The sequence below is a fragment of the Larus michahellis genome, chromosome 17 (genome assembly GCF_964199755.1).
Source record: "Larus michahellis chromosome 17, bLarMic1.1, whole genome shotgun sequence".
Taxonomy (NCBI): domain Eukaryota; kingdom Metazoa; phylum Chordata; class Aves; order Charadriiformes; family Laridae; genus Larus; species Larus michahellis.
The window spans coordinates 4,550,011-4,567,710 of record NC_133912.1 but is presented as its reverse complement, the minus strand read 5'-3'; the positions used below and the strand labels follow the sequence as shown (position 1 = coordinate 4,567,710).

General features: G+C 43.6%; 1 protein-coding gene across 11 annotated transcripts in view; it reads left to right on the top strand.

Annotated features, from left to right (window-relative positions):
- The window catches only part of GRAMD1B (GRAM domain containing 1B), a 138,253-nt gene that overhangs the window by 91,503 nt on the left and 29,050 nt on the right, over positions 1-17,700 (top strand). For 10 of the 11 annotated variants that reach the window (XM_074561375.1, XM_074561374.1, XM_074561373.1 and 7 more), the window contains 2 exons: positions 6,589-6,799; positions 14,279-14,299. In XM_074561375.1, the coding sequence (XP_074417476.1) occupies positions 6,589-6,799; positions 14,279-14,299 (232 nt within the window). The remainder of the gene's footprint in view (positions 1-6,588; positions 6,800-14,278; positions 14,300-17,700) is intronic. The other variant, XM_074561379.1, reaches the window with a different exon arrangement.

Sequence of the window (17,700 nt, the reverse complement as noted above, 5' to 3'; positions counted from 1 at the left end):
TCATACTTTGTTCCATGTGGTTTGTCTTCCTTTGGAGCAAATGGAATTATATTAATTTGTGAGCGATGGGAGGGGTTTAGTGTATGGTTTATAACCCGTGTTGGTTCTCTGCAAGTTAATGATCCTTTCTAAATTATGACTGTTGTATTATTGGACAGTATTAGTAGGACCTGTCTTGTTCTATTTTGAAAACATTTTCCAACCTTTTCTTGGGATTTTTGCAATAATTCCCCAGTAGGAAGGGAATTATTTCAAACACAGCACAGTGGGAGTTTCTGTAAGATGTCAGACCATTTGTCCATCAGGACTGATAGTCTGTCTCTAGTGGTAACCAGTATCAGATGATTCAGAGGAAGACAATGACATTGTTAATAATACATTTGACCAACCTTGCAGGGCTGTATACAGGCAGAAGGCAAATTCCTTCCTAACGCTTGCAGTGATTTGTTAATCCCCTAAAGCATAATAATTGCATTAATTTTATCTCATGAATATGTAAACATGCTATTGAATGTCACAGCAGGTGGACACCGTTCTGTGAAATGTCAAAATAATCAGAGTAAATCATTGACAATGGTGGACTTTTCTGTTAAGAACTAGTTGTTAAAAAAAACATGCAGAAAGTATACTACTCTTACTATTCTTTTTAAAGCAATTGTCATGAAACACTGCTCAGTTTCTGTACAGCCCTACAGGTGTCATTGCGTTTTAATTTAATTCTTTCTTTTTTGTCTATTTTACTGGGCAATGTAATACAGGTATAGCATTTTGTTATTGCTTGTAGAGCAATGGCGAGCCCAGTGAATTGCTTGAGGATATATGGAGGTTTTCATTCTTGGATTATCAGTTTGAAGTGAGTGTAGGTTGGTGATGACCAAAAGTTGTTACCATCTGCTTACTGTTTGGTAGACTGCATAACGAGTTTCTGAATCTCATCTTTTTCCACTGATGTCAGACCGTATCACAGAAAGGTATCTTTGTAGGCGTCTAATTAACCCCTTTGCTAGCTGTTTCTGAGGAGAATTAACTCTTTTTGTACTACTGCCAGGCTTGAGGTGCCTTCTTGACCTTGTAGCGTTTTCTGCTCTTTTCAGGACTTTATCAGTAGACTTCTGTTTTAAGCTTGAGGATCTCCTTCATTCTTATTCAGGAAAGCAAGTAAGCATAGTCTTGACTTTGTTTGCACAACTCATAGACGGCAATGGCTCTACTAGAGCCACTTAAATATGTGCTTAAGTTCTTTGCTGGTTTGGGGATGTAGTGTTCAGCACTTTCCAGAATTAAGTGCAACATTTGCAATACTCTCGGTAACCCCAGTTTTGGGCCTTGAAGAGCTTATTGTCAGGTAGGTGCTATGGGCTGCAGGGAGACGTGAGCAACTTCAGCAGATTAGCTCTTTTAAAGCAAGTTCTTTTGAGAACTGTGGTGGACTTGGAGGCTGACGATTGGTTTTCCAGATCAGGACTTTCTTGAAGAAGTCTAAGGGATTTAGAAATACACTGCAGGAAGTGCTGTCATTGATCTTTTTCTGCCATCTAAGAAGCTGGTGATCACAATGAAGGTAAGGAGCATTGTGTGTTGGAAGCTGATACTTGTTTAGATCAGCTGCCCCTGTCCTTACAAATCCTTTGGTACTCTTGGTAACATAGTGATTACTTCTGGCTAAATTCTAATTCATATCCTGCAACTGGCAGATTCAAATGGATTTGCTGTGCAGCTGCTTAATCTGTGTGTATTGCTACCTGAGAGAACAACAAGCCGCTGTTGAACAGCGTAGCCGCAGGTGCTGCGACACTGCTCTTGTTGCAAGCTGTTGTGTCTGGAGGATGGCTGCTGGCTATTGGGGCATGTGTGATTTGGGAAAGAACTGTTGCAGGGTGCTTGTCTTAAGCCCAGGCATGGCTGCGTTGAGGTGGCAGGCAGAGTGATATTTCAGAAGATCTGGTAGGATGGACAGACTTCCATGTCAATTCAGGACTGCTTGAATGTCAGTTATGCAGAATTTATTTAACAGACTCAAACAAAGTTAGGTTTCCTGTTGAGTTCTCCATTAGAGCATTGCAAAGAGTCCTCAGGGTTCCTTTATAGCTGTAAGAATCCCAAGCTTAGCTTGTGGAGCGAAGACTGTAGCCTTTCCCCAAAGCTAGTGCTTGCAGAAGTCTCTGTTTACTGGTGGGTCCAAATCTTTACAGGAAGTATTTTGTTGGAGGAAGAAGTTTGACCTTTTTGCATCTTGCCTTGCATCCTTGCTTTGTGGAGTGTGAATGGTAGGGTGTGAGAGCAGGTAGCTTGTCCGGGCATTGCCAAATGTTCGTCCTTTTTCCACCACCGAAAGAAAAGCTCACGTCTTCACTATACTGCTGCAGATATTGAGGCTTGTCCTCCATGTGACTGAACAGAGTTTGGCTCCTTCCTAGCCGCATCACACTTACTTATGTTACTTTTACTGCAGCTCCAATCATAAGACGAGGTGTTTCTTTTGGCATGGTATAAACATAAACCAAGAAGATGTACTCTGCCTTCTGTGCTTTCGCATACTGCATGCAGGGGTTTCACCTAGGAGCAAGGGGCTGCTGCTTAGGTGGGCTTGTTTGTGTTCCATCCCTGACTTAATCTGTTGCATCTACTAAAGGCTACACTGCAGGGGTATGTGAAGCCCAGAATGCACTCTGGTCAATTAGGTTTGTAAAGCATTATTTATTACTATTATATTTTTTCAAAGTGGGTCAAGCCGTTTTGGCATTTCAGGCATTGATTCCTGGTTCAATTGCAGGCCTTGGTCACTATGGCAACTGCAGAAAGCGTTCGTCATGGCTGTGCCTTGGGCTGGATTCAAACGTCAGGGACTGAGCAGGAGCAGCGAGAGTTTTGAGGGGCTCAGAGCAGGGGGAGGCGAGTGGGACGGAGTTGCAGGCTTGCATTATTTGTGTCCGTCCTTGTTGTGGTAGGAGTGAAAGGCTGAATTAACGGACTCTTTGTGTTCTTCATTGTGTGCATACCCATGGAGTCCTTAATGTGAGAAATACTCAGCATTGCCTAGTCATCAGGTAGTATGAGGTGGATTCAGACCTCCTGAGTTTGATCAGTGCTCTGCCACTAACTTAAGGGAGAGCCTAAGATGGCGCCCTCGAAGCTGTGTTTTTTTCCCTGTCTCTGCAAAGATGATAATCCATACGTACCCAAGACAATATGTATGGATGGATTTAGTTTTTTAAAGCATGCCAGAGAGGCTAAGTGACTAGAAAGCAAGCTTGGAGGCCAGAGCCTGCTTGAGGTTGTGCTTGGCAGGGCTAACACCAAAGCATATGGCTACGGTAGTGTGAACTGAGCCTGGACAAAAACATACGTGCCAGCTTTAAGCTAGTTAGCGCTGATGCTGCTCCTGTGTAGCTGCAGCAGTGTGGGTTACTCAGACTGAAAAACCCACCTGAGGAGCTTTGTAAGACCGTGGGTGATTATCTTGAATTGGCCTCCTTAGCCGCACACTGCTTAGCAGTACCTGTGCTTGGCATGTTAAGCCAGTGTGAAAACCGAGAGTGTGTCTTCCATGCCTGTGTGTGAGTGAATGTATATTGGAGCTAGTATTTATTGCAGTCCACAAAAGGTGAAATTTGTCTCATTTCTCATTTGATTATAATTTGAGTAAAAGAACTAAACTTTTTAGCAGGTTTCATCTGAGTTTCACATGCATGTGATGCAGCTGTACCCGGGTTTTGAACTGGTTATTTTGTGCTTTACTTTAGAAGAAGTAAAAACTTGGGTGCTTCTTCATAACTGTAACCTGAAAGCAAGCAGAACCTTGCCTGAATTTGACTCGGTCTTTACAGAGTTGCATGAAACTGGAACTCAAAGTGAAACTTGTGAGTATGAACTCACATGAACTAAAAACGAGGAGGTTGTGCATGGTAAATTCCGGTTTCGTAGAGCTGTAGAAGAAAAGCGAGTATGTCTGTTCAAACAGATTTAGTGGAGTGATATGTGACTCAGGAACATTTGCTTCAAATTCTTGCCTTGTATTTCTGGGGACCTCTCACTTAAACCAGTTTATGTTAAATCAAGCATGCTGGGGGCAAGATTTAGGATATTTGATGTAATGCCAGGTAAGCGATAACACAGCAGGAGCAGGAGCAACACAGCCTCAGAATTTACAGCTGTTAACCGTAGGAATGGCAATTCAAAACTATTTCCATCTCTGGATGCATTGCTGATGAACTTCAGGTCTTAGTATGATCTGCACATGCATGTAGTTGCCGATTGCAATTAGTACACTAGATGCAGCTATGCTGGGTTGTTAAACAAGTGTGCACATCTTGAGTTTAGCTAGGAGGAGTAGCAGCAGGAGGACAGAAAAAGCGAAATACCCATTTTTAACTGGATGAGCTGAAAGTCTGTGAAGAAACCTGATACTTTTGTACATTTCAGTAAACTAAAGAAACCCTGATAATTTTACTTTGTGATATACCTAAACTTTTGTAGGCAGTGCTGCTGGGAGAATGGTCCAGATCATATTTTGCTCGGTCTTTTGTTTCAAATATAATTTGGAGGGATTAAAGCTTGAATATTGCTACAGTTGTGCTGTACATGTCGTTAGTATTCAGAATGCCTGTGTCTTGACCAGGGAAAGGGAGGACACAGTATGCTGTGGGCATATTTCACTCATGAGATGTGCCATTGTGAGGTGTGAACTGTGAAGAAACAAGCTAAGGGCGTGAATTATCTGCTGGTCTTCTCACTGGAGGTAACTTGGGGTTTAGGTGGCATTTGAACAAGCAGCTTTTTATTATTCTATATCTATATGATTCTCAGTCTATTACATAGAGCTAGGTAGCAGAGCGGAGTCTGCTATTTAATCCATCTTTCTTCATGCTTACAGAACATTTTGCACACCCATTTTCTCTAGCCTGTTCATTATCTGTATGAGCTTCCACATTTTATATTCTTGAAAATACCTTCTAAGGGTTTTCTGCAAAGTGCTATGCTACTGTTCATGCCAATTGCAAGCTCATTTTGTGTATGAGTGTGAAATTTGATTCTGTTAATATTTGCAGAAGCAACTTTGTTTTTATGCTTTCTGCAAATTGTTTAGTGAAAGTTTCATCACTTGTGTGTTAACACAAGCAGTGAGCAAATAGAGGATCATTTGAGACTCGTTCATCCAGTACTAAACCTGGTAACTACTGGAGGAGTGTATTACATTATCTACCTGTATCTGCTAACTAACATTTGTAAAATGTTTTTGGCATCTTCAGAGGTAAGAGGTGGATATGATTTTTATCTGAGAATTAATGAAACCTCAGGCATGTATTCAACTTTTCTAGATTTTCAGAAAGGCAACAATGCATTTTAACTACCTCACTGTACATCCCATTGTGAGAAGCAAGCTTCAGTTTGCTATATATAATTGGGCTTAAACTATAGACCTTAGAAGTTTGATTGTACTATCTTCTTTAATTCACTCCCTTACAGTTGTAATTCCCTCATGCTTTTTCTATTGCCTGATCTTCTGTCACTCAGATGTGGCCTGCTTTCTATTGCTCAGAAGATAACAGGGTACCATAACAACTCAGCATGGCAGAGTTAGCACAAAGTTCATCCTTGGATCAGCCCAGGTTCCATTGTCACCTGCAGGTTGCAGAGTTGAACAGTACCAGCTGGAAAGGCCTCAAAGATGTTTGGGCCGATCATAAATAGATTTGACTCCTGAAGGAAATGAGTTACGTAGGGAAAAACGGATGTAGTGTGTGGTATTTTGAAGAGTCTGGAAGGAAGAACTGGCATCAAAAGAGAAGGAACAGTGAGGAAATCTGAGCTTTTCCATTCTGTATAAGCATGTATGTAACTGGCTTTGTGATTTAGGTGTTAGGGCATTTGTTGAAGATATGGGACGAGAAGTTCTGTTTCCCTAAATGTTTCATAATTTCCATAGAACTCTGAAAGGTCTTGCTTTTCCCCATTATGAAAGGGAAACTAACACACACACACACCCACCCCAGCTCTAACAGGTGTGGGAAAAGATGATTTGATACAGGAAATCATGACTGCACTGTCTGTCATCATGACTCCCCCCCTGGTGCCCCATCGGTTTTGATGATCTTTAATGGAATGTTTCCTAAAAGATATGGTTTCATTTTTGTGCATCCTGTTGAGAATAGTTACACTTGCTGAAATAAAATAAAGGAGGGACAGAGTGGGACTGTATCGAGAACACACTGACATCGTCCTCATTCTTGAGTGCAAGTTTAGGTTTTTTAAGCTCAGATCATCATTTTAAACTCTCAGAGCTGACAGGAGGGAATGAGTTCATTCTCATCGGTATTCATCTGTGGTCAGATGAATTGAAGAGTGCGTGGAGAAAGACACTGTCAGGCTGTTGGAGTTCCCTCTGCCACTGGTAAATGATAACTGTCTACAGCCTAATTTTACTGGGGACATAAATCCTAAGTGTGGCATTGGGTGCATTGCTTCAGGAAGACATATTAATCTGCTGTGCTAGGGGAGAAATCTGTGGGAAATACCTCAAGGCATGGGTGCAGTTGCTTTCTGTTTGAGATGAAGATTATTAACACTGCTCTTTCTTTCTTTCTGCAGTACTGCCAGTAACTCAAACCGCAGCACGCCTGCCTGCTCCCCGATCCTGCGCAAACGCTCCCGGTCCCCGACACCACAGGACTCCCAAGGAGACACCATGGTGGAAAAAGGCTCAGACCACTCATCAGACAAATCCCCTTCGACGCCGGAGCAGGGTGTACAGCGTAGCTGTTCCTCTCAGTCAGGCCGTAGTGGGGCCAAGAATTCCAAGGTGAGGAGTGAGCAAATGACTTTGGTCAAGATGCGCATGTGTCCCCGGTTCTAAACTCTCTAATGCAGTACACTGGCTTTGTCCTGTGCCTAGTTTTCTCTGACTAACTTTCCTCCTTCTTCCCCCATCATTCTTGTGAACGTTCTCCTAATGGGAGCCATTTGCCTAGGTCATACTTCAGCACAACTCTGTCATCCTTTCAGTGACCTGAGTCCATGAGTTGCTGATGGCTTCTACTGCAGTTCTGTAATGGCTTATGCAGGCTAACCTTTTTGCAGTCAGGGCCCTGTTTTCCTTGGGAGGCTCTGTAGTTTTGAGAAAGACCTTGAAAATCAGCTGTTGCAATTGCTTTTTATCATCTGGATCATGAAGGGTCATGGAACAAATAAAGGTTTCTCTGTGCAGACAGCCTGTGAAGAGGCCTGTCTAAGCCCTGTGTTGAGATGAGGTTCAAGTTGCACAGTCCTCTGCACATTGCCTCCTGTCGGTGCAGTATTATGACTGCCTTGGCCAGGATAGATGGTACTTTCCCTAGAAAGGTATTCTGTCTTTTGACCATATTAGAAACAGCCCTGACTTTGCTGTACTGAGGGAAGAGGGTTTCAGGTTTGAGGACTCTTGATTTTCTGTGATCTTTGGGACCTGGTGAAACACACACAAGGGCCTTGGGAGCCAAACATAGCCTTTGATTATAACCCTACTGTCCGTGGCATATTATAAGATAATTACCTGTCAGGAGCACTTGAGTTTTTCCAGGTTTTTGAAGTGAAGTATTTCAGCCTGAATAGCTTCATGGTGTCACAGGCATAGTTCTGATGGCTTGTGTGAAATGACTTGTTCGATCTTTGCCCGATTTATTGCTGGATTGTGCCATGCACACAAGAAGTCTTCATCCATTCCCTTTTGTGGTCACTGTCAGCAGAGGAAACAGGATTCACTGGCCCACATTCCCTGGGTTGAACTGATCTCTCGACACTCAGGGGGGAGTATGCGAGTTCAAAAGAGGGGGCGAAGGGTTTTTTCAAGATGAATCATTTGAGATGTGCCATTTCTGAGGTTGCTGTTGAGGTCAGACTTGCTTCCTGTGCACACAGTAACCTACAAGCAACACCCCAGGGTGACAGGACAGGGTGATGCCCTCGTGCGTGATGGTGCCAGCAGTCTGTCCCCAGAAGAAAGCCATGCAGATGGGAGGCAGCCAGGATGAGGGGCACACTATGTTTATAGCCACACTGGAGGATGCTGTGTCAGGGAAATGGCGTTCTTGATAAGGGGGAATTACAGAGATGAGTTGCATTGCCCTGGCCCATAAAGTGCTGTGATTTGAGGCTGTAGGAGTGTGATTTTTACCAACACGATGACTACAAAAGCTTGACTTCAATTTGTGCTGATTTTCACAAGGAAGGGGTGTATATAATGCTTCCTGTTGGGTTTGTGGGTTTTCCTTCTCTTGATTTGTGAGGTAATTTTTCTTCTTTCCTTAATTTCTCTCTTTTCATTCCTGCATGCTTTCTCTCCGATTAAGTCACACAAGCGCCTCTCCAAAGTAAGCCTTCTTTTTTCTCTCCTGTCCCCCACTGTAGAATTGTCTCATCACTCAGAAACCCTCCCCGTGGTACTGAGTGGTGACCCCGCAAGGCATTCTCCTGGTGTGGCTGCGAGAATGTCAGCAAGAGCTCAGCCCGATGCCTGTAGCTGAGAAGCTGGTTTCACTTATATCACTGGGATCTCACTAATATTTGCTCACATGGTGTGAGAACTGGCCCGTTCATCATACTCCTTCAATTGCTTCCAAATAATTTTAGCCTTTGTTTTAAGGTTTGCTTTCCCTTTCCCTTGAAGTGAGCTGTTGTCTTTGCCAGGGAGAAATGTGCTGGCTTTGGTAGGCTGAACAGTACCGTAATCCATTCTCTTTTCCCTCTCTTACTTTATACCTTTCAGAAACAAGAGTTGATCTCTGTAACCTCTTGCCTGCTTTCTATGATGAATAATAGTTCTGTGGCCAGTGATCTCAGCTTACTGCCCTTGCACGCTTTCCTGTGTGATGTAAATATTAAAGATCAGTGATTTCAAATGAACCCAGCTTACACCTGTTAGAACAGACCTGTCCCAAATGAATTGTGAGAATTCATGGGCTCGCTCTGAAAGGAAATAAGGAGAAGATCCCTCTTTGGGTGCTTGGATCGGAGATAAGCTCATTTGAGATTTGATCTCTATGATTCTGTCAGAAGAGTGTAAAAATCAGAAATGGAGGTGGGATGCTTATTGGACAGAGTGCCAGGCTGTCGGCATTTCCACATGTATACAAGTAAAGTTAAAACCAGAACAGCTTGGATGGCTTCATAATCCATGAAAACAATGCCTTGGCCTTTCCCCAGTTGATGCCTTGGATTTCATTCTAGGCAAGTTCTCATTCTCAGAGAGTAGTGAAGTCTGTGGTGCTGGCTTACTGTTTTTCCTTGGTCATGATGCTTCTTGTAACCAGTCTGACCTTGCATGATTGCTGGTGTCTGCTGGAAGCTTCTTTATGTCTTCTTTTAGACAGATTGTCTTTTGCTTGGTAACTGTAGCTTGGATAACTACGGAGGACTGTGGGACTAACGTCTCAAGTGAGGTGTGAAAGAAGTTCTATGGAAAATGCAGGTCTGGAGTAGCAGAGAGTCCTGAAAGGATTGCTGGTGAGTAGAGGTGTGTGGGTCAGGACAGGCCATGGCTAGGCTATGGTAGGCTGGAGGCGCTTTGCCTAAGCTATGGAGAGGTTTGTTAGGAGAGGGACTGGTGGAAAGAACGTTGTGAGAGAGCAAAGTACGTGTAAAATGTATGTGTAGTGCTACTGTTATGTGCTTGCAGCCAGCCCCTTGTTTTTCTGAGAGAAAAAAAACCAATAACTTCAAGACAACTAGAGAATCAATTTAGGGTGAGCCTAAAGCAGCGTGAAGGCTGAACCTCTTTTCTATGCACCACAAGGTGGCTTTCTCTGGTACAAGTGAGGAATCTCAGGTGTCATAAGCCCCCTTGTTGTCCCCACACAGATGATGTGTATCTGTTTAAGACAGGGAGAGGTTAGCAACAAAGAACTTAAGGACAAGGATTTTAAAATCTCTTTTCTCAGCCTCTTCTCCTCTCCCCACCTGTCTTCTGTGAGAAGAATGCTCTGATTTTCCAACCTGTCTTGCTAATGAAATGAAACAGCTTGAGCCCATGAGTTTGATGCTGTGTTTATACAATTGCTGACAGATCTGCTTGGAGTCCCTTGCCCTCTTTTGTCTGTTGTGTTAATTGTCGTGCTGCAGTGTTGCCATCAGAGGGAGCGCTTCACCGGGAGTTTTTAAGCACTGGATTACATCTGTAGGAAATCTTTTCTGGAGCTTGCTTTTCCATGCTGTCTGCCAGTGTGGCATGGACCAAACCACCTATAGGGCTCCATCAGCCTTAGACTTTTACTGGCAAACACTGCTGCTTCTGGAACAGCTTTCTGAACTCTGCAAAAAACCCCTTTTTGCTAACAGCCAACAATGAAATATGTATTTTTAACTCTTTTGCCTTTGCCCAAGGATAAAGTGATTTCCTCTCCATTGCAAATGCTTCAGATTCCTTCCCACTGTCTATAGGTAATAATGAATGCTGAAGATAAATATCAGCTTAGGGGAAGACATAAATTTTGATGTAGGCCCTGGAGATTGTAGAACAGTTTACGTCAGAAGGGATCTCAAAAGGTCTCTTGTCCAAGCCCCTGCTCAAAGCAGAGCTGATGTGGTTAGATTGGGGTGGTCTAAAACCTTGGCCAGGCACATTTTGTAAACCTCCAAGACTGGAGATCTCACAGCCTTGTCGGGCTCCTGCTCCAGTGCTTAATCACTCTTCCTGTGAACAGGCTTTTTCCTTCTATCTGAGTAGAATTCCCCTTACTGCAGCTTATGACTGTTGCACCTTGTCCTTTCAGTGTGCGATTATGAGAAGAGTTTGGCTGTGTCTTCTCATTTACCCCTCCCATTAGGTGGTATAATCCCGCTTCAGGTAGTAGGTCATGAAATTCTGATTGTTTTGGACTGGGGTGAGAGATTGGGATATAAAGTTCATCAATTTCTTTATTTGGCCATAGGCATTTAGAAGCTATGTGAATAGCATAGATTTTGGAAGTACACAGGTCAGGAGAAAGGGTTCTGGAATCTGTTCTGAGCTCTGCCGTCGCCCTGGTTCTGTGCCTCTGTTTCCCCAGTTGTAAAATGGACTTAGGGGTACCTCTAGAACTCGAGTGGCATGTCGTTCGCTTAGCAAAAGGTTTCCGTTCCCCTGGAAGCTGCAGTATGTAGGAGTGAGTTGTGATCCTGCTCCTGGTAACGCTAAAAGGTAGAAACTTCTATTGGTATCAAGTTAGCAGGCTGAACTTCATATGCGTGATCCACTGCTTCCCATCTGTACTGCAAAGCTGTAATCTTCCATAGCAATATATGCAAATATGAGATCATTAACCCATGAAGGTTTAGAGATAAGACTATATTAATTAAAGGCTCAGGGAAAATATCCCCTTTTTTGCCTTCCTCACGTTCTCCTAAGTTCTTCCTGGTTGCGGCCACGATGTAACTGTGAACTCTGGTATTTGCTCCTGTAGTATCGTGTCTGCAAATCAGTTACATCTTTTCCACTTCTGTGTGCAGCTCCATTCCTCTGTTACTTATTTATTTTCTCTTTTCAGTTCTAATGCTTACGGTTTCTTTTTCCAGTATGACAGACTTAACCTGCTCAAAGTAAGAATATGTTTTTCCTTTTCTTTCTTTTTCCCCTCCATTATATGGTCTCTTGATTCTCACAGTTCTCATCCCCCTATATTCTGACTCTGAGTGAGCTGAAAAAAAAGGTAAATAAAATTGAAGATAGATTTAAGGACTCAGATAGTCTCCCTTCTCTTTGGACCTCCTGTAGTCTGCTCTACCTGCAACACAGGGGTCAGGGAGAAAGAATCTCCTCTTGTTTAGGACAGTTGATGGAGGCCAAAGATGAAGCTTGGATGTCAGAATAATTGTGTGGAAGAGCTTAAGATGGAGGAGCTGCAGAGCTCCTTTACAGAGGAGATATGGTTTGGAGAAATTCAAATGTGAGGGTGGAAAAAAAGAGTACTGCAATTAATGCAGTAGAGGGGAATGAAATCCTGTTGCAGCGTGCTGACACCACAAGATGTGCACCCTGATTTAGAAAACACAGTGACAGCAGTGTCTCTATTTTCTCTATGCCAATTATAGTTTGGTTATGAATTTTTTTCCCCAGAAATTTCTGAGTTACGCCTTTTGCTTATTAAGGCAGACAGATGGCAAAACAAATCTGCAGGAACATCACTCCAGCTTAGACCTTGTGCTCCTGAGGACAAGGTGGTGTGTACATGGATTAAGATTAATCCCCCTGCCTTTTTTATTTTTATTTTTTTTTAGTATAGGCAGAATTGCATAAGGCCTTTTTCCATGTCCTATTTGCAGAAAAGGATGACTTCAGTCAGACTCTTTATGAATGGACGGTATTGCCAAGTATGGAAAAGGGTAGGAAGTAAGAGGAAATTCATCTGGTTAGTTGATGAGACGTACTGTATATTCAGTTGTTCAGTTCATATCCTTTCCCAACGATTTGGGGAAAGGCCTTAGGGGTGTTGCTCTTTTTAACATCAAACTTTTGTATTTTGGCCTGTGGCATATACTGTGTTACTGTGGGGTTTTTCATTAGAGACCAGTGCATCAAAACCAGCAGAAATGCCCAAGGTTGCAAGGGATCCTTCAGAAATGTTGGCTCCATGAGTGAGATCCAGGTGCCAGTAAGGTTGTCTACTGGAGTGGCATATAGGGAGCACAGGAAACTGAAAGCAGGGAGGTCTAGGGAAAGAACAGTGTAAGCAATCCCACGTCTTCATAAAAATCTCTGGTCCAATCTGATCTCATTAACACTTTGCTCTTACTTTCCTAATGGTGAACATCCTGTGCGTCCGTTGGTCCTGTTGTGGGCTATCCCAGTGCAGGTAGTTTCTGTGTTTCTGTGAATATGAACTTAACCCTCTGAGTGGAACTTCCACAGGCTCTGTTACAAGTCAGAGAACAGTATGTTTACCTTCATATTCCAGACTGGCTATAAAGCTGTGAAAAATGCTCCCAGCCCAAGGTCAGAAGCAAGATGGCTTCCAAGAAAGAAATGCAGTGAAATATTGCTTCTGTCCTTGTCTATTAGACTCAACTCCCCCAAGTGTACTGTAGACATGCCATTGCTGGTTGGGAGAGGGGGACGGGCAAGCTGTGTGGTTGCTGACACACAACGAGCCTGGCAGTGTGCATGGTAGCTGACCACTGTTAGTGGTGAAGGGCTACAGTGCCCTCAAGCTTCATTGCCCTGAGGTAAATCCACCCTAAAATGGGGGATGCCTATACATTCTGTCAGTTCCGCTCAGCATCCTGATATTGGAAAGCCAGCATAACTGGAGTGGGAGTGTGAAGCCTATTTCTTCATCTCTTTGTGTAGATAAATCTCACCTCCAGCTGAAAATTGCCAAGTGCTACTTTCCAAGCTGAGCTAGCTTTTTCACATGCTCCAGTGTGACATGTCATAGAATAGACTCATAGAATCATAGAATCGTTTAGGTTGGAAAAGACGCTTGGGATCATCGAGTCCAACCATCAACCCCACTCTACAAAGTTCTCCCCAACACCATATCCCCTAACACCACATCTAAACGACTCTTATTGTTTACTTGTGGTCGACTCTTGTGACCTGTCCTCTCAAACCATCTGAAATGCCATGTTAAGGACAAAAAAAATCACATGTGCAGGTGATGCAAAACACTCAGCACTGAAATTCTGGAAAAAAAAAAAAACAAAACCCCAAACAAAAAAACACCCAACCCAGCCTTTTCTTTTTCTTGCTTAGCTTTTCTAGTGATTTTCTTCATCAGTTTTCATGGCTCTGTATGTGTCTCCCTTTTAAAATTTAAAATACTATTGAAAGTTTTGCCTGATGGCTTTTGTGAGTAAAATTGTGTCGCTGCGGCCTGGCAGTTCTTCGAGTGCTTATTTGCACAGAGTCCATTCAATGCAATGTGATTTTTGCAACCCAGCCAGCAGACGTGGAGGAATGAAGCCTCTAAAAGAAATGGCTGGCAATGACTATGATCAGCTCCTCTGTTGCTAGTGGGCGCTGCTGTTCTGCAAAAATGGTTACAGCATGCGCCCGTGAGTTTGTGTGTGTGTGCGTGCATGTGGACATGCACACATTAGCCTGGATTGTTTCCTATTATGGACTCATGCTTCTGGATTTGTTCTTTGTTCCTGTAACTGGAAATAACTGTGTTAAGCCACACTGTGAAATCCATTGAAATATTCTGTTTAATCCCACTTTCACTTCACTAATTATACAAAACAGATTGGACCTAGTTTCTTTGTCCGTCTTTCTTTTTGATCCTAAGGTCTCTGCGCTAACTAATGCTTCTCTTTTATTTTGTCCTTACAGAAAAGCCAGAGTTGGTATAATGTAAGTACTCCAGTTTCTCTTGTCCCTGGGCAAATATGGGCTGGGTACCTGGGGAGGGGCGGAGGGGTTGGGGGAAGGTGCAAAGGGGCTTTGCAATGGCACTGGCGCATACATTTCCAAAAAGAGGAGATGGAAATGGCTCAGAACTGGCAAAGGGAAAGGATGCCAGAGATAGAGAGCGAAAGCTTTGTCTTTTCAGTCACTCTGCTGATGATCTCCACATCCTTTACCTTCTGGTTTCCCAGCAGAGTTGGTCTTGATGTGGTGACAAACAGAGCTGCCACCGTGCAAACCCTTTGCATCTCTCAGGGTGGTGTGGGGCAAGAGAGGAATTATTTTCTATTGACCTCACAGAAACACAAACCATCTTTTGCTTCGGCCTCCGTCTTATTTTCGTTCTGCAAGCACGAGTGGCAGAGTTTTTGGTACAAAGCTGGTGGTGTGCAGATTTCCACAATCGGCGTCACCTTTCCACGGTTGAACCCCTACCCCTCAAGTGCTCTAAAGGAGAAACCACCAGTACCTTGCTTTTGTAGGCAAATGCAGCAGCCATACCATGTTCAGCAACAGTACCTACCTTTCTGCAGCCCAGGACATTAGAATCAGTGATTTTAGCTGATAAAGTGAGGTCAGATTTGACAGAGGCATGAGGGGCAGACTTATTTACTTGCTGTATATAATCAGCACCAGGGTAGTAGCAAGGACAGGAAAAGATGTGATCTCAGAAGCAGAGAGAAACATAGAGGCAATGGCATTAAGAATGAAGTAGAAAGCACGGTGTGCCAAACTGGTGGAGAAGTGTCAGATAATGGATCATGGAGTCAGGCGCTTTGGGCAGATGTGCAGGCCTAACCAGGCTGCAGCAAAAATGTGCCTCTGTGGCCATGGCTAAAGGTGACTTTTGCTATTACACAAGAGCTGCTTCTGACTGTAGCTGCTGAGATCCGTCCCCTGCTGCATGATGCTTTACTGTGGTCTGCTTCTGTGGGTCTCTTGTGTTTTCATGTCCTCTCTATCTTATCTTTCTGTTCTCTTGTTTTTCCTCCATATATTTTCAGCATGAGAGACAGTACATCCGGAGAGTAAGCACTGGCTGCGTTTTTTGTGGTTTCCCCCCCCGTAATTATTTTCCTTTAGAAAACAAAAAACCCCCTGTGTTCTAGTTAGTGGAGACATTCTGGCCAGATAAAAGCAGCAATGTGGAAATACGGATGGGCCTCAAACTCCAGGAAGGCAGTCAGTCCTACTTGGCAGTATTATTACAGTTAAAATTTGCTCATATGTCTCCTTGATATAGTTTCCCTTCTTTGCCGACTCATTCCAGGCAGGATTTTTCTGGCATCTGGGCCATTCTGATTCTTTTATTCCTTTCCCCACTGAGAGCAGCTCTAGAAATGTATCTGTGGAGGCTACACCTTCCTGAAGCCTTACAGTTTCCTTTACTCACTTTCCCTCACTTTGATTTTACCTCAGCTTCGCTGTGCTCAGAGGAAACACCCTCCACATTGTTCTTTGTGTCAGTTGAGCAGCCCCGGGTGCCAGGCACTGTACAACCACAAACCAAAAATATAGTCCTTGCCTCAAAGAGCACGCAGTCCTCAAAGATCCCTAGAGCATTGGTGGTTAGAATGCAGGTTTTTTAAGATGACTTAATTTTTTGCTGCTTTTAACTGGTCTTTTTGTCCCTGTAGCACTGTATCCCTCTGCCAGTTGGAACCCTTCCTTTTCCCTCTCCTGGATTCCTTTTTCTCTGCTTTTTCCTTCAGATGCTACCAACTTCTCTCACCTTCTGTGTTCTCCTTTTGATCCTACTGGTGCTTTTTGGGATTGACATCCCTACCAGGTTGAGAAGTGGGAGAAAAGCGGGGAATCAAGGTCATGGATTGGTTTGGCAGGAGACCTGCCCTTTCTTGGTCTTGGTGTGCTTTCTCTTGCTTTGCTTTCCAGAGGACAAACGTAAACTGGTCCAGGTGGACTGTGAGATTTAGAAAAGAACACCAGTTTGAGAATATATTCAGCCTTATGGGGGATTGCTTTGTGTTCATGTCCTCATGATGGAAGAGCAGACCAATACCGGGCTGGCCGAGCGGAAAGAAAAAGTCCCTGAGGTCTTTCTCATGCCTTTAGTGAGGAACCGCAGATGTGGAGGCTCTGGTTTAGAAGAACTGTTTTATGGAGTAAAACTTGGTTTGTTGGTCAGCTGTGGTTTAGGCCCCACCTGTGTATGTTTAGCCATGAGGATGCAGTTTGCATGTGTCTGCTTTGGACTTGTGTGTCTGCATGTTGAATTGTTGTTAATTGATTTATTATTTTTAATTTTTTTTTTTTTTAAATCTCAAAAAACAAATGTTCTCTGTAATTTTGTTTACTGAAACAGATGTGACTTACTGATGTACCTTATGTGCTTAGAGAGGTGGGAATTTTGTGTTTCACTTTCCTGATGACACGAAGGATGAGGTTGCACTGTCTGGGGGGGCTGGCAGGAACGCCACAAATTGATGGAATTGTTGCCCAGCAGCCGTCATTAGAATTAGAGACAGACTGGAGATATTTTGCTGCCAAGGGCAAAAGCTGTCTCCTTCGTTCTTCTCCTTTTCTCTGGGCTTTGTGTGCAGGGCCCCGTTTCGGAGTATGGAGGAGCTCTCAGTTTTTGTGTCTGGAGGTCAGTGTACAGTTGAGGCACTGAGCCTAGCAAGTCTGCCGTGGTTTTTTCTGCCTACTTCTCTCTCAGTTGGACTGTTGATCCTTCTATTTCCCTGACTGTTCCTAAATTAGACTACATCTCTGGTTTTCCACAGCATTTTTAGCTGCCACTCTATAGCAAGGCTTGCTTCTGTAAATTGCATCCTGTAGTACCTGTGCTGGTAGATAGCAGGCATCAGGAGAATCTGCAGAGCATACTCCTGGAAAAGAGAATAAGGTGATCTTGAAAAGTTAGAGCAAACACAGTTGACACCGGGGAAGAGGTGAGATTTGTATCTGTCCACGAGATTTTCAGTTTACTATTTAGGTCTCAAGGTCTGCCCTACTCCTTACTTTCCTTTGTGTTTACCTACACACATTGCTTTCACCTGCCTTCTCTTTTGCAACCATGCTTGAATTTTTGTCTTCTTAAGCTTTTACGTGTAAATGACCTGAACCACCCCCTCTCCACCTATGTGCAGGATAGCCCCAAAGTGGTTGGGGGGGATGGGGGAAATTGCAGGGAAAAGACACTAATTGTCTCTTTCACGTGTTCTAAAATACTACTAGAAACATTTGCTGTCCTAGTTAAGTCTGAAAAGATCAACAAGAGCGCAGTTCTAACCGCTTGTCTTTGGGAGAGCAAAGTCTGCACTGAGGATGGCACGGAGTGGGACAAGAGCCCTGCACCTGCAGTTCTGCAAACAAATGCTGTGCAC